We start from the raw sequence: 17577 nt of genomic DNA on the forward strand, positions 1-17577 counted from the left end.
CAGATAAAAATAAAAGGCCTTCAGTTTGCAAGACCCAAGCAAGGCTGTTATCAATCCGGCCCTACCAGCAGGTGGCGCAGCCATACTGCTGGGGGCCGCCTTTGACTCCACTGAAGGAGGAAGGGGAGACACATAGCCGGGTCAGCTACGTGACCCGCAAGGGGGGGCGGAGCCAGTGCCTTAACAGCTGGATCCGTCCCCGGTCAGCCAGTTCTTGCGAAGAGCTTGGCCCACCTTCCCACCCTGATTGTTGTGCGGGCTATGGCTGGTTGCCTTTCTTGTTTGGGGCCATGTAGGAATTTTTGATCCCGGGCTGATTGGTCTGAGCCCTGGATGCTTTTTTGCCTACCTCGTACGACTAATCAGCGGACTGTGGAATTGGCTCGAGGTGGCGCTGATTGTTAGGTTGGTCACTTTAGTGGGCAGGATTGGGGCTGATAACGGAAATGCGGCTAAGGGGAGCACCAATTAATTACTTCAGGCGAGAGGAGTTTGGCCAGATTAGCCTTTGGGTTGGACGACCCGGGGAAAGTTGGCAAACTGCCTTGGGGACTGCATGGATCGATTGGCCGCTTAAGTTCTGCGACTTGGGGCTGGATCTCCAGGGCATGTCTTTCGTTGTGCCTGCCGGTGGAGAGCCACACAGGTTGGCTCAAGCTGGGGGTGAGGTGGCTCCGCATCCTGCGACTGGGGAAGGGTCAACACTGAATGTTCCGAAGAGAATTTACCAATCTAGAAAAAATCATTACACTCTACCCCAAATCCCCAAAAGGTTTGCTGTCCAAGCTCTATAGAGGATTATAAAGGAAAATCCCATAAAATTGAGGTACCAAGCAAAGTGGGAGGAGGAGCTAGGGGTGCACTGGCAAGAGACAGACTGGGAAAATATCTGGGGTTCGCCAGCAAATAGCTCTAAGAAATACAATATAAAGTTACAGTTCTTCAGGACCATTTCAAGATGGTACCTAACCCCACAGCAAACACACAAATTTAGCCCTATGTGCTGGAAAGGGTGCGGACGAGAGGCCTGGCCATTGCTGCAAACTGGAAATCTCCAGCTGCACCATCAGTGACAGACTGGCAGGACAAGCTATGGGAACACCTTGTCATGGCAAAAATTTCTGATTCGCTCAGGTGTGCACAATCAGATACCTCACACCACTCCACATTTGTGTCAACTTGGTTCCCTGTAGTCTCCTACTTACAGATTCTAGATATTCTCCCCCCTAACCCTCTTTATCTGAAGTGGTTAACCTTGTAGGTTTCAACTTTTTCCATTTAGATGACATTCTTGCAGATGGATGCACTGTATTACGCTGTATTATACATTAATTTAAAATTAATAAAGATGATTTTAAAAAAACACTGACTTTTGGCCCGGATCGTGCCGCTTTCCATATTTTGCCCTTGCCGTTATTTCCAACTGTAATTTAATAAAGTGGCCTATAATTCATCCAACCTTCCGTGTCTGACTCTTTATTCCGAATATGGGGGCAATAGGATGCTTTGGAGGACATTCAATGCATAGGATTCCCATAAGTCAGAAGCAACTTGATGGGAGTTAACACTCATACACACACACACACACACACACACAAATAATTTCTACATAGAGCTTTGGATTGAGTATAGCATTTAAACCACACTTGAATTATGTTTTTTCTCTAAGAAAATATTTCAGTTTAAGCATTTATTGCTCCTGGAACATAAAACCAACATTGCATAAAAATTTGTTAGCTGAATGTCAGCAGTCAAATTATATAAGCTAGATCAGATTGTTAGTTTAGGACACTTGAAAATGTTCTGATTCATATTTTTCTGGAAACCTCATGTCTCAGTGTGGCATGGTGGTGAGAGTTTCAGAATAGGATCTGGCAGGCCCAGGTTCAAATCGCCACCCTGCCATGGAAGCTTGTTGGTGGTGGCAGCTACAAGCATGGACGTCTTCAAAAGGAAATTAGATAAGCATATGGAGCAGAGGTCCATCAGTGGCTATTAGCCACAAGGTATAGATAGGGACTCTGGGGCAAGTGTTGCTCTGTCATCTTGGTGCTTGGGGGGGGGTCAACGGTGGGAGGGCTTCTAATGTCCTGGCCCCACTGGTGGACCTCCTGATGGCACTGGTATTTCTGGCCACTGTGGGATACAGAGGGTTGGACTGGATGGGCCTTTGGCCTGATCCAACATTGGCATCTCTTATGTTCTTATGGTCTTATGTTCTTATGCCCTTGGGCCAGTCACACAAACTCAGCCTAACCTGCCTCACAAAGTTGTCATGAGGGTAAAATGAAGGAGGGAAGAATGGCGTAAGCTGCTTTGGGTACCCACTGTGGGGAGAGGTAAATAAAGAAGTTGCTGGTTAGACCTGATGCACCTGAGGAAGCATCTATTCCCATGCCAAATCTGTTCCAGGCCAGATTGGCATACACTGACTAGATAAAGGTATTTTTGGCAGCTGACCTGTTGTTGTGGAACTTGTTGCCTTTGGAGGCTTAGATTGCAACAACTCTTGTGTCTTAAGAGATGTTCCCTCGGGTTTTAGTAGTGTCTTTGGTTTATGATATCTTAATCTGCTTTTTAAAAAAATGTATCTGAAGTAGTGTATGTGGAGATGAAATCTTATACGCAGAATAAAACTTTGTTGGTCTTAAAGGTTGGTCTTAAAGGTCTTTGTTCTGCTGCTTCAGACCAACATAGCTATCCACTTGAATCTTAGAACAACAACACACACAAACAAACAAACCTGTTGTCTTTCAGTCCAGTGGCTCCTGACCAGTGGTTTTATGGGACAGATGAAATTGCACTTTGTGTAGGATAGTTGGATGTATGTTAATTGTTGTGTGCGTGTTTGTGTGTATTCTGATTTCAAGTCACACTATATCTAATAGGGTTGGGTGGTCCCACCATATGGGTGACATGAAAAAACAGAGGGTGGGGGAGAAAAAACAGAGAGGGGAGAATTCGTGTCCTGCCTTTCCTTGTACTCAAGGCAGCTCACAGCATAAATGCTACATTTCAATAAAAATCCGATAACTAAACATCAGTATGTACAAAACCCATACAACAACAACTCAGAAGTACCTGCCATTAACATTACGACATGGACTGTGTTAGAAGGTATATGATACCTTGTGTCAGAGCAATGGAGGCTGGATTCAGTGTGTGTGTGTGTGTATTTATAGATATATAAAATCTTTGAACTCTGTTGGCATAGATAGCAGTGAATCTTGGCTAGATGATCTCAGAGGAAGCGTTTTTCTGTGCAGGCCCGAGTGTGCTGCATGACGGAGTGAGCTCCCGTCTCTAGTTCCAGCTCCTGCCAACCTAGCAGTTCAAAAGCAAGAAATTGCAAGTAGATAAATAGGTACCACTTCAGTGGGAAGGTAACAGTGTTCCGTGCTCCTTGGTGTTTAGTCATGCCGGCCACATGACCACAGAAATGTCTTCTGACAGCGCTGGCTCTTTGGCTTTGAAACGGAGATGAGCACCGCAACCCTAGAGTCGGATTCGACTGGCTTTCGAGCAAGGGAACCTTTACCTTTTTTAATAGGGCAGAAGTACACAAAATGGTTGTATTTTATTTTATATTTATACTTTGGATTTATAAATCACCTGATCCCTGTATACACAGGGCTCTGGGCAATGCACAGCAAAATTAAGATTTGTTGAAATCAATAAAAACAGCAATCAGTTAACAATTTCAGATGGCATTTAGTTATGACAGACGAGTGTCACAAAAAGGGTTTGTTTGGTTATTTTATTTCATTAACTTTATTTATAGCCAGGCTTTCTTAAGAACCTAAGAGAAGCCATGTTGGATCAAGCCAATGCACCATGGCAGTCCTGCTGGTATGAGCATCCAAGGCCGTGATGAGCTTTGTAGGTGATAACCAGTACCTTGAGTTGAACCTTGATCCAGTGTTGCTGCAAAGTAGTAAAAAGCCCAGTAGCACCTTTAAGACTAACAAACTTCATTGTAGCATAAGCTTTTGAGAAATCTGACGAACCTAGTTTTGAATTGAACCTAGTAACTGATAAGTAGCACTGGAGGGCATGGCTGATTGGCTGAAGCAGAGTTGACTGAAATTAAATCCATCTAAGGTGGAGGTCCTGTGCCTGAGCCATGGGGGGGGTTGGAACCAGGGATCTGGCTCCCCACCCTTGATGGGGCACTGTTAGTGCCAGTGTCGATGGTGAGGAGTTTGGGTGTGACCATGGAAGCTTCACTTTCAATAGAGGCCCAGGTCATGACCAATGCCAGATCAGCCTTTTACCATCTTCAGCAGGTCAGGCAAATGGCTTCCATCTCTCCCCCCAATGACTTAGTCACAGTGATTCATGCATTAGTCACCTCCAGGCTGGACTACTGTAACTTGCTGTATGCGGGGCTACCCTTGAGACTGATCTGGAAACTCCAGCTGGCTCAAAATGCAGCTGTGTGTGTCCTTACTGGGACCTCAGGATGAGCACATATACATCCTGTGCTCCGCCAGCCGCACTGGCTTCCAGTTGAGTACCAGATCAAGTTCAAGGCCTGTGCAGTCTGGGACCATCATATCTGCAGGACCGTCTCTCCCACTATGTCCCCCGAAGAGCTTTGTGTTCTTCAGATCGACATCTATTGGTGATCCCCAGCCCAAGGGATGTCTACTTAGCCTCGACCACAGCCAGAGCCTGTGGAACAGTCTCCTAAGTGAGATCAGGGCCCTGCGGGATTTACAACCATTCCACAGGGCCTGTAAAACAGAGCTGTTCCTCCAGGCCTTTAGTTGTGGCAGCGGACACAATATTATATCACCCCCCCTCGCCCTACCCACCTATTCTATTCACCTGTGCCACGCACAAGTATTTTTTAAAGTATTGTGTGGTGGGAATTTTTTGCCACTTGCTAAAAGTATATATGAGCCCACAAACAAGGGTGAAAACTTTCTGAGACCACTTTAACTGCATTATCGCCATCTCATGATTTGAGTATGGATTTGAATTTTAACATTTCATTATACCTTTTATTCTTATAATATTATATAATACCTTTTATTATACTATATTTTAATCTTTTAAACTGCCATATTTATGTGTTGTGAGCTGCCCAGAGCCCACTTGTGGGGTAGGGCGGGATACAAATAAAACAAATGAACTTGCTTGGTTAAATGATTAGGGACTGTTGGTCTGTATAGCTGTGTTTGGCTTATTGTAACTAGGATCCTATTTATGTAATTTCTGCTCCACTTAATGTGTCATGTGAATACTTATGCTATGCTTCAGTTATTTCTGGTGGTTCCAGACTTCTAAAGTCCTAATGCATTGGTTATTGAATGCTCCCTTTTGTGATTGTACTGGCTCAAGTCTGCCTTGAGTCCCTGTGAGAAAGGTGGACTATAAATACTGTAAATAAATAAATATCCCCCCCCCCCCCAAGAACATGTTTGGCTGACATACTGGTTCCTATGTAGTTGTGAAACTTGCAGAATTTCTTCCAGTTTGTTTCCCTGTTTATATACCAAGTGAGCCTGGGGGGACCTCTCCTTGTTTTCAACCAAATAGGCAACATTCTCCGAGTAGTTTCCGGGATTGCGTTTCTTCCTTATACAGGGAAGGCGGAAGTCTCCGTCAGTGACTTATTCATCTGTCTTGCATTCCAGCTATAGCGCGTTGTAATTAGCAGACTCTGCCTTTTCATTATGGAGCTTTTAAAAATTGGTTGGCAAAAGAATATTTGCCTCCAGTGGAGCATGACTGGAGACAAACACAACCTACAAAGGAGATTTCTTTCCCTGATGTGAGCTTCTGTGTAGCTACCTCCTCACTTGCCCTGCTGAGCTCTGGAGATTCCTGACGGAAAATCGAACGTTCCTCACAGCCTCCTTTTGTGGTTGCTATTACCTGGCGTTCAAGTTAATGACTACATAGAAAAGAGGGTGGACTCGTTCCTTCAGTCAGACTCAGGAAGGACTTGCCTTCCTAGAATCCAAGCAGGTGGAGGCCAGTCAGTGTAGAATGGCTTTTCTTGGCAGGTTCGGGAAGAAGAAGACTTCTAAAAACAAATTTGCTAGTAAGTCATTTTTCCTTTTATTATTTTTTGAATCGTGAAATATCCAAGAAGCAGCATAAATCCTTTCTTAATTTATATACCTTCCTGCAAGACAGAAGGGGTTCTGTTTGAGAAGTTTAGATGTATCTTCCCTGTCAGGAGTGACAACATTCTGGAAGAAAAACTGCACCCCCCCCCCCCACCCAAGTTCTTACCTTTACTTCTCTTTTTGGGGGGGGGGGGGGAGATTTCTTCTCAACTGTTTCTCTAAGCAGTACTTGTTGCTGTTTTCTTGGTTGGCCCACTTTGTACTTTGAGAACTGTGGCAGGTTTTTCTTGGATTTGAATTTTTAGAATGGCAAAGAAAACCCTTTAAAAATGAAGTGTCAGAACAATGCTGTTTATTTCAACCACCTGTCATTGTCCTAAGAGATCTTCCTGGCGTTCTCATCATGCTCTAGGGGTTTCCCCACCTTCTTATCAAACAATTTCATGCAATTCAGTATAGGATCGGAATTATGGATCAAGTGGAAAACTTTCTGGAACAATTTGTAGTATATAGATGTAGCTGAATATGCTGGGTTTTTTTGGTATGAAAAATTACTGTCCTTTGTGGAGCAGACAATCGCGTTCTGTGTAAACAAAGTGAAAATAAGTTGGTACGACTAGTTTACTTGACTGCTCCTGAGATCTGGGACAGAGGTTTGATACGAAAAATGTTAATGCTCTCTTTCAGATTGGAATTTTTGTATTGTTCTGTGACATGATGATTAAAATGGAATGCCCCTTTTCTTTGTATCTGAAATTAGTTGATGTCCTCAAACATTAGGCCTTGTTTCCTGTTGTGCTTTCAATTTCATGTGCATTTTACTAGAAGGGTGGATGGTGGCACTGTAAAATCTTGGATTACCCAGGTCCTGTGATTTGTCTGATTATTTTATTTATTTATTTATTTATTTATGTGGGTGGGTGGTTGGGTCAATTGGTCGAGGTGACTCCAAATCTAGGTGAGGTGACTAATGCTTCTGCTATAGATCAGTAACTTTAATGTATACATTCTTCCATAGGCATACTTTTTTTTTATTCTTAGATTTGTTTATGTTTTGTTCAAACTAACCAATGAAGGACTTGCCACTATTTAGTATGGCTTAGCTGCAACATTTTCACATATCCCTCATGTATCTGACACATGTGCTATAAGTAGGTCTTGGTCTTAATCACCTGAGCTCTTAATGCATGCATCAATTATTGTTCCCAAATTAGGTGTGGTGACACCATGGGATCTGATTATCATTTAGGTAATTACACTTGCGGGAGCAGCCAGATGCAGCAGCACTGAATAATGAGTGACGTCACCTTTTGGGCCTGCCTTTTGCAGGAGAAAAACCCCTCAGCAATCTTAAAAAAAAATACAGGGTCGCATTACCTTCTGTTACCGCTTTTGAAACTGGCACTTGAGATGTTTTCTTCTTTGCCAGTCACAAGGCATCCTTTTGCTTTCAAGGAAAAGTAAAAGAAAAGAAAAATCAAAATGAAATAGGAATGCTACATTGTGATCTGGTGCTGGGAAAAGTATACATGACTCCTGTGGCATCAAAATAGACTTCTGATTTTGATAGGAGCTTGATGGATTAGTTGGTTTATGCATGGTCAGGCCATCTCGCTCAGTACTGGATAGTAGTTAACCATTCTGCTTTGTGAGATTACTACCATAAGATGATGTGGGGGACAGCAGTTTAGGCCTTTGGCATTTTCCATTGTGAGGTATAATACAAGAATTCGTGGGCACTCAGTGAAATTGCTGAGCAGTCGGGTTAGAACAGATAAAAGGAAGTACTTCTTCACCCAAAGAGTGATTAACACATGGAATTCACTGCCACAGGAGGTGGTGGCGGTTACAAGCATGGACAGCTTCAAGAGGGAATTAGATAAGCATCTGGAGCAGAGGTCCATCAGTGACTATTAGCCACAAGGTATAGATAGGAACTCTCAGTCTGGGGCAAGTGATGCTCTGTATTCTTGGTGCTTGGAGGGGGCAACAGTGGGAGGGCTTCTAGTGTCCTGGCCCCACTGCTGGACCTCCTGATGGCACCTGGTATTTTTGGCCACTGTGGGACAGAGTGTTGGACTAGATGGGCCATTGGCCTGATCCAACCTTGGCTTCTCTTATGTTCTTACTCAAGGTTTAGCCTCATCTCACATGCTTTTTTATCACCTGCAGGGCATTGGCCTGGATCTTACTTACTTACTTATATTTATTAGCTTCTATGACCAAAGGTCTTAAGCTTAATTATAAAAGATACAACATTAGCCTCATAGTACGAACTTTACAATAAAAGTTTACAGTCGAAGCAATCAAATCTAAAAGATCTAAAATGTTAAAACAGAAGCCTGGATCCTTGATCTTGCACAAATGGAAGGGCTAGCTCAAGAGGATGCGTGCTCCTTGACAGGGTTTACCTGTCGGGCACAGAACTTGTTCATAGAATATAAGCTGCTGTTGGGAGTTGCCTGGAAACTCTGAGTATGGTGCACTTCCTCTTAGTCAGGCAAGGTGGTGGAAACTCCGGAGGCCACGATGGACTGGTTGAGGCTGATAAACGAAATCTCAGTCCAGGGAAGACTGAGGTGGTGTTGGTCAGTAATACATGGAGGTGATTGTGCCAGCAGCGGTATGGCTGCTCCCAAAGGTAGTGGGTGGCCATAGTAGCTGTTGTCACCCGTCTGCTTGCTTACCTTCCCCAAGCTTAAATTAGCACAAATGGGGTCAGTTTCAGGGACCAAGGGGTCATTGGTAAGGTATTCTGCCAACTGGTCCCCTGCACTGAATGAGGGATTGAGCCCCTTTCACCATCTTGGGGGCAGGAGTGAGGTGCAGGCAGGAGATTTGGACCAGTAGCCGTGTGGCTGCTCTTCATAGTGGTGGTGCTGAACCACTGCCACAGTGGATGTTGCCACCCACTTTCTCATCACCTCCAAGGTGGTTAAGGGAGCAGCATTGCCAGCACCATTGGATTAGTTCCTCCCCTCGGGTATATGGAGCAGGATCTGTGTGCTGGTTTGTGTGTGTGTGTACATTTCTGGTAGTAGGCAATTTCCCAGAAGCTGGAAGGATGTAAACCAGGAACTACTGCTTGAGCTAAGTGCTGATGGTGTGTCAGCAAGCTGCCATTCTGTTTTCTGTGACCTTTGTGTACATATCCTTTCCCTGTTGCACCCGGCTTGGTTTCTATCATCCTACTCCTGCGTTGGAATGCAAAAGATAACTGCTGGAGGTTGTGTGGGGGAGAAGATGCTGTAATGCTTGGCTATTGCTTTTCCCATGAATACTGCACCTGTGTTATGTCTAATATCCTGCCTGGTTCCCATGGACTGGGCGCGCAACCGTTTCATTAGCCCGCCAGCGGGAAAGTTATTCATTGGACCTGTATCTCTTTGAAGTTCCTTTATTAGGCTTGATCTAACTGTGTATCCCCAGTTCTAACAAAGAACGTGTTTGAGTATGTCGTCAACGCTTTGAAATAAATTTTGCTTTTCTTAAAACGTGGATTTATTCTCGATGCTTGGGGATCCAACATATTGTTAGAACTCTCTTTTTCCTATCGTTCCGAATCTGGCGTGATCATGAGCGGAATTGAGGGAAACCTACCTACCACGGAGGGGGACTCTGGATCGGTCCCACAAACCTCCGCGTCTTTGGTGTTCACGACTGCAGCCTCGTTGGAGGGTGCCGTGGGGGGAGCGATTCCCCGCCTGCCTGCACATCTGTCTTGGCCGCCTCCGACCCCTTCGCAATGGGGTCCGCGGAAGACTCACCAGCAGGATGATTGGACTATGTACAACACCCAGGGCACCCGTGAGGTGTACTCCCGTCGGGGGAGCGGATTACGTGAGAGTCTATTTGACAAGGGATTGTTCCCGGAGCCGGGGGCTACCTCGGAGAAGGGGAGCCCCGAGCGGGACCTCGAGGAGTGGATGTTCGAGCCGTCGGGACCGCGGGGCCACGCAGGAGATGAGGAGGGCACCGGAGTCTTCCCAACGGAAGAGGACTATGACCCACCCCCGGACTACCGCCCTCGGGACCCCATCCCGGAAGAAACCACCGGGGAACGACTAGCAGAACTGGAAGACTCGGTGAGAGACTTGTTGCGGGCATTCCAGGATGTGATGGAAGGTCTGCCGGGAATGATGGACGTTCGAATGGCTAATTTCCTTGACGCACACGCCGCGCAGCAACAAGTTGCTCCTGCACCGGGACTTCCCGCGCCGCCGATGCCTGCTCAACCGCTGACGGGACCACCGCTGCAAGCACCGGGAGTTCCAGCGCAGCAGGTCCCTGTACAGCCGCCAGTGAGACCGCCTCTGCAAGTGCCTGTGCAACCGCCGATGCCGGGGGGTCCGCCGGTGCCGGGTCTGCCGCCACCACTGAGGCCAATGCCAGCGGGGCCACCGGTTGTGCCGGGTTTCCCTCCCAGGGGAGTTCCGGCTCAGCTGGGCCCGTTGGTAAGGCCTCCACGGCCCAGACCCAAGGATCTACTGGAGGCTACCTTCGACGGCAACCCAGATGAACTCGCTTTCTTCACGGTGAGGGTGCATAAATTCGTAGAAGAAAGTCGACACCTGTTCCGAAATGAAGCTGGTCTTATTGATGTCATCTCGGCAAGACTGAAAGGAGACGCCGCCACATGGTATGTTGGACTGCACAATGACCGCGGTCCGGAACTTTTGAATTTGCGAGCATTCATGTGGGCGCTGCGGGCGAGATTTGAAGATGTCAACGCGAGTCAAAGGGCTAAAGCGTTTCTCCGCACCTATCGCCAGAACAAGAAGTCGGTTCGCGAGTACACTCTGGAATTCCACAAGCAAGCCGCAAAGCTCCGAGACTACCCTGACCATATATTAGCTGAGATGTATCGCTTGGGTCTCAACGCAGATATCCGAGAAACGGTTCTGAAAACTGTCAACCCTGTCTCCCTAATGGCCTGGACCCAGGAAGCTGAAAATGCGGAAGACCGGCTCACCACCATCAAACTCGACCTGGCTGCTACGACCAACAGACCCGCCGCTGCCGGTGCCTCCAAACCCAAGCCTCAACGCCTGTCGGAATCAGCACGAGAACTACGTATGAAGATGGGGCTCTGTCTCAAGTGCGGGGAGAAGGGGCACTTCGCTGTGGATTGTGGCAGCCGTAAAGTACAGCCGCCTACTCCAAGCCCGAAGACACCGCTGACGGGGAAGAAGGGAATGGCTAAACCGCGTTTCTCCAAAGCTTTGCAGGCGGCCCAAGGCTCGGAGGGGAACGATCCGTCTGCTGCCGAGTCAGAAGAAGAGGTGGTGCCTGAAACGGCGGAAAACGACAACGGCCTGTTGTGAGAGGCGCAAAACGACAAGGCCATTCTAATGCTGCGCCCAAGGTGGTGAGAGAAACCCCTTCCCTATTTTTCGTGACTGTCTCATTAATGAATCCGCTCCTGGGAACCCACGTTAGGGTGAGAGCGTTGATTGATTCTGGGTGTGGGAGGGATCTCATCAGCCCTAGAGTGTTGTTGGCACTGGAAGCGGGGATAGCCCCCTTGAAGTCTCCCATCATTTTTACCCAGATGGATGGGGCACCCATGGAACCTTGTACGCACGAGACTATGGCTTTGCGGCTGGGGGCGGGCGATCATTGGGAATCCAGATCCTTCATTGTCACCCCTAAATCGCAATTCGACTTAGTTCTGGGGAGTCCCTGGTTGTTTACCCATGACCCTTACATCTTGTGGGAAGAAGGGGTTGTCAAGTTTGTGTCGGCTAAGTGTGTAAATCACTGCTGGGTGGACTCGTGGGGGGACCAGCCGACCGCGCAGTTCCCCTGCGGCACTTTGCAACCGGAAGAGTTAGCTTCTTTGCCTCGAGAGTATAGAGACTTGGCGAAAGTGTTTGGCGAAGAGGAAGCTAACGAATTGCCCCCCCATCGCTCGACTGACTGTGCTATTGAACTTTTGCCTGACTGTAAATTGCCCAAAGGTAAAATTTATGCGATGGGGCCGGCTGAGAAAGTTGAACTGCGGAACTTTATTGATAAAAACCTAGCCCGAGGTTTCATTCGCCCGGCTTCCTCCCCTTTCGCCGCGCCTGTACTTTTCCGAAAGAAGAAAGACGGGGGGCTCAGATTGTGCACTGATTATAGGGGTCTGAATGCTGTTTCTTTATCCAATGCTTACCCCCTCCCGCTAATCAAGGACTTGGTAGCTGAGGCCACCAAGGGCAAAATCTTCTCGAAACTTGACCTCCGGGATGCATATTTCCGTGTGCGCATCCGGGAGGGGGATGAAAGCAAGACTGCATTTAATACCCCTTTGGGGCAGTTTGAGTACCTCGTTATGCCCTTCGGCCTTCAAGGGGCTCCGGGGGTCTTCATGAACCTTATCAATGAGGTCCTACATGAGTTTCTATTCAAGGGAGTGGTCCTTTACCTTGATGATGTGTTGCTGTACTCTCAGGACCTCCCGTCGCATATTAAATTGGTGCGCAAGGTCCTTAAACGACTTTATGAACACCACTTGTTTGCAAAGCTGTCAAAATGTGAATTCCACAAGACATGCATTGACTTTTTGGGCTATCGCATCTCTGGGGGGACGGTTGAAATGGACCCTGCTAAAATTCAAGCTGTACTTGACTGGGAGCCCCCCAGGACCCGCAAACAATTGCAAATGTTCCTCGGATTTGCCAATTTTTACAGAAATTTCATCCAGAATTTCGCTCAAATTGCCCTTCCCCTGACTGATTTGCTCAAAACCAAGGGAAAGGGGTTTGATGCTACGAAACCAGGCGCCCCGCTTAAATGGTCCCCTGCTTGCGCAGAGGCTTTTGAGAAACTTAAACTGATGTTCACCTCTGAGCCAGTGCTGGCGCGCCCTGATGAAACTAAGAAATTCATTGTCCAAACTGATGCCTCGGATGTGGCAATGGGGGCCGCGATTTTGCAGGAGGGGGAGGATGGTCGTTTACATCCCCTCGCATTTGTGTCTAAAAAGTTTTCTGACGCTGAACGAAACTGGGGGATTTGGGAAAAGGAGGCGTCAGCAATCCGGCTGGCTCTCTCCACGTGGAGGCAGTGGTTGGAGGGGGCGCAACTGCCATTTGAAGTCTGGACTGACCATAAGAATTTGGAGATGCTGAAATCCCCCCGTTCTCTCAACGCTAAGCAACTTCGTTGGGCGGACTTCTTTGCTAAGTTTCGATTCACTCTTCGTCATTTCCCTGGGGCGGCGAATTCCCTGGCTGACGCGCTTTCACGCCTCCCACAACATGACAGTCAGCGTGAGATCATCATGGACTCTGTCTTTTCCCCCTCCCATCTGGGGGGGGCCGTGGTCACCAGGGCGCAAGCGCGGGCAATTCCACACTCTGATGAGACTACGCCTTCCCTTTTCCCTGTGGGGGGGGGGGCCTGGGTCCAAAAATATCTGTCTGCTTTGACTGTTGAGGATGATGCCTCCCTGACAACGTTGCCTGATTGTGTCCGTAGCCCTGATGGTCTGATTTATTCTGGAGACAAACTGTATGTGCCTATTTCAATGAGGAGGGAGGTGATGGAGTCTGCTCATGGTTCGAAACTGGCAGGGCATTGGAGTTTTGTTAAATCTCTACAACTCATCCGCAGACAGTTCTGGTGGCCACATATGCGCAAAGACCTCTTGATGTTTGTTCGGTCCTGCCAAACATGTGCCTTGACTAAACCCAGATTGGGCAAGCCTCCTGGTCTTCTACAGCCACTCCCTACTCCATCGAGACCATGGGAAGTGGTATCCATGGATTTTATTACTGACCTCCCTGCGAGCAAAGGGAACACTATCATTTGGGTGGTTGTTGATTTGTTTTCTAAACAAGCTCATTTTGTACCTTTTCCTTCCTTGCCTACAGCTCAAAGGTTGGCGAAATCGTTTATGTCTCACGTGGTGAAAATTCATCAATTACCTACTAAGTTAATTTCTGACAGGGGGACCCAATTTGTTTCTAAATTTTGGAGGGAACTTCTTTCCATTTTAGGGGTGGAACAAGGACTCAGCAGCGCGTATCATCCCGAGACTGACGGACAGACGGAACGAGTTAATCAGACCCTGGAACAATATTTGCGTTGTTTTACTAATTATCAACAGAATGATTGGTGTGACTTATTGCCTCTTGCTGAATATTGTTATAATAATACTGTCCATAGCTCCACAGGCATGTCTCCGTATAAAGCTGTCTCTGGTTACGACAGCCCCCCCCTCCCTTTCTTGGAGGGGATGGGCCAACGTCCTGTGGGGGATGCTGATACCTGGTGTATGTCCTTGCAAAAAGCATGGCCTCTGTTATGCCAAACACTTGACGCAGCCAAGGCTGCTTACAAGACCCAGGCAGACAAGGGTAGGGTGGTGGGGTTTGATCTGAAACCTGGGGATCTTGTGTATGTCTCAACCAAGAACATTAAGATGCTGCGGCCTAGCAGGAAATTGGGATGGAAGTTCATAGGCCCTTTCAAAGTGCGCAAAGTCATAAATGATGTGGCAGTTGATGTTGTTTTGCCTAAGAATTTACGTGCCTTGCATTCTGTATTTCACATGAGCCTGTTAAAGAAGGATCCTGGCCCGTCTCCATGGAGACCTGTAACTACTCCTCCTCCACCTGTCATTTTGGAAGGGGATGAACATTTTGAGATCGCTGATATCCTGGATTGTAAAGTGAAACGTGGTAAACTCTGGTACCTTATCGAATGGGTTGATTTCGGTCCCCAGCACCGCGAATGGGTGGAAGAAGGGGATATTCGGGCCCCTTACCTGATCCGTAGTTTCCACAGAAGGTTCCCGGACAAACCGGGAGGTCTCCCGCCCAGCCCGGGAGATCTCCCGCCCGGGCCGGGAGGTGTGTTGTAAGTGTATTTTAAGGGGGGCAGTATGTCAGCAAGCTGCCATTCTGTTTTCTGTGACCTTTGTGTACATATCCTTTCCCTGTTGCACCCGGCTTGGTTTCTATCATCCTACTCCTGCGTTGGAATGCAAAAGATAACTGCTGGAGGTTGTGTGGGGGAGAAGATGCTGTAATGCTTGGCTATTGCTTTTCCCATGAATACTGCACCTGTGTTATGTCTAATATCCTGCCTGGTTCCCATGGACTGGGCGCGCAACCGTTTCATTAGCCCGCCAGCGGGAAAGTTATTCATTGGACCTGTATCTCTTTGAAGTTCCTTTATTAGGCTTGATCTAACTGTGTATCCCCAGTTCTAACAAAGAACGTGTTTGAGTATGTCGTCAACGCTTTGAAATAAATTTTGCTTTTCTTAAAACGTGGATTTATTCTCGATGCTTGGGGATCCAACATGGTGTTGTCCAGCCACCACTCCTAGCAAAGTTGAGTGGGCAAGTGATGATGGCAGTGGTACCATTGGTGTTTATTCCAGCAGCTGTGCAGGTGCTTCTCATAATTCAGTTGCCCGAGGGATGGGTGATGTACCTACCTGGGGGCACCAGAAAGGGGTGGGCTCATCTGAAGTATTGAAGCCATGGCCAGTCCATTGTTGGAAAGGAGCCACCCCTGGTGCGCAGGGACCGAATACAAAATATCACAGTGAGATTGCTGGCTGGCCTGGGTTACGGGGGAGCCCATCTTGCCAGTATTAAAGCGATTCACTGATTTCTTGTTTGCTTGTGGGCATAACTTAAGTGCTGGTTATTATAAATTCCTGTATGGTCTTGGACCAGATTACTTGAAGGATTGCCTGTTCTCAAATGTACCTGCCTGACCAATAAGATCTTCTGGAGAAGCCAGTCTTTGTGTATCTCCACCTTCTGAGGTGACCGGCTGTCAGGGATAGGGCCTTCTCTGTCGTGGTGCCTCAGCTTTGGAACTCTGTCCGCAGGGATCTGCCTGGTATTACCCAAATTGGTCCTCATGTCAGGCCTGTCATGTGGAAGTAAATCCAAACTACAAGGGAAAAAGACTAGTGTCACAGGAATCCCAGACATACAAATTCCACTAGTAGAAAACACCATCAAAAATTGCCCAAACAATATATTTAAACAATTATAAAGTTGGTGGTGTCACAACAACAAGATTTATGCATACTGAAACTAGGTTCTCCTATGATTCGCTCCTTATACTATGAACCTTGTGGTCTGTTGAAATTGCTGAAATCAGGTTCCACTCACACAGCCGGCAAACTGAAGAAGTCAAGGGAAACGCATCTTCCAAATATCTAGAATGGGCATCTTTGCAAAGGCTGTTTGAAATATGTTATGACTATGTGGACTCCTCCTATCAAGTTATCAAGTTACACTGAATACATGGACTTTATGTCTTATCTTCAAAGGAGGAAGTATTGTATTTTATGCCTTAATATGGTTACAGTATGCATAAATGTTGTTGTTGTGACACCACCAACTTTATAATTGTTTAAATGTATTGTTTTGGCAATTTTTGATGGTGTTTTCTACCAGTGGAATTTGTATGTCATGTGGAAGTGACTTCTGCATGGTCAGAACCACAAATGTGGCTTTAGGGTAATTATTTGGGGCCATTCCTTTCAGTTGTATGCACAGATCACTTTTTACAGCAATACCCTTGGAAAGATGAGAAAGAGAATTTCAACTTTTAAAAAATAGTTCCTCTGGAGGGCCAACAACAGGACACAGAGGCCAAGACCTTCCCCCAATGTTGCCTCCTGACTGCCCCTGAATATATGGAAGTTCCCCTCCATCACCATCACCATTTGATAGACTTCTCCTCCATGGATCTATCTAATCCCCATTTAAAGTTGTCTATTCCCATGGGCATCACTACATCCTCTGGCAGTGAATTCCACATTTTAATCACTCTTTGTAAAGAAGTATTTCCTTTTGTCTGTCCTGAATCTACTGCCCATCAGCTTCATTGAAGGCCATTGAATTCTAATATTTTGGGAGACGGAGAAAAAATTCTGTTTGTCAACACCCCATGCATAATTTTATAAACCTCTGTCATGTCCACACCTCCCCTTAGTCATTTCTTTTCTAAACTGAAACTCCCAGACTCTTTAGCCTTTCCTCATCTTGGTTGCCCTCTTTTGTACTTTTTCCAGCCCCGTGATGTCCTTTTTGAGATATAGTGACCAGAACTGCCCTTGATTGTTGCCAAATTGGAGTAGACAGAGAATCTAACGGGACTGTAACAAATGTGCTGTGGCCTCAGACCTGGAGCTGGCCTTTAAACCTGGACTTCACTCCCCAAGGTGTCCTCTTTGACCTTCCCGTTGCGCTCCCCTTTCAGGCCTTCTCTTAGGCCTCAGTCCCCAAAGCCGCTTGTGCCTGCCTTGCCTTCTCGGGGTGAACTGCGTCACCTTCAGTGACTGGTGCAGTTCTCCCCTGCCCTTCCTGAGGCGTTTCCTGTTTTAGCTGCTTCCGGTCCCACAGCCTGCAGCTGAGAGCTGCTTCACCGATCCCAGCTGTTTCTCTGCTCTCCCAGCCACGTGCAGGCTCCTGAGCATCTATCTATCTATCTATCTATCTATCTATCTATCTATCTATCTATCTATCTATCTATCTATC

At 47.0% G+C, this 17577-nt stretch overlaps 1 protein-coding gene across 2 annotated transcripts in view; it reads left to right on the forward strand.

Moving 5' to 3' along the window:
* Window positions 1-17577, forward strand: part of OSBPL2 (oxysterol binding protein like 2) — a 152062-nt gene that overhangs the window by 50791 nt on the left and 83694 nt on the right. The window contains exon 1 of one of the 2 annotated variants that reach the window (XM_015425668.1): window positions 5930-6052. The exons of the other annotated variant lie outside the window; for it this stretch is intronic. Within the exon in view, the coding sequence (XP_015281154.1) occupies window positions 5998-6052 (55 nt within the window). The 5' untranslated portion in view covers window positions 5930-5997. Of the gene's footprint in view, window positions 1-5929; window positions 6053-17577 lie in introns of those variants that run through there. 2 annotated transcript variants of the gene reach the window in all.

The sequence above is a fragment of the Gekko japonicus genome, unplaced genomic scaffold, assembly GCF_001447785.1.
Source record: "Gekko japonicus isolate JY-2015 unplaced genomic scaffold, Gekko_japonicus_V1.1 scaffold1202, whole genome shotgun sequence".
NCBI classification, from domain to species: domain Eukaryota; kingdom Metazoa; phylum Chordata; class Lepidosauria; order Squamata; family Gekkonidae; genus Gekko; species Gekko japonicus.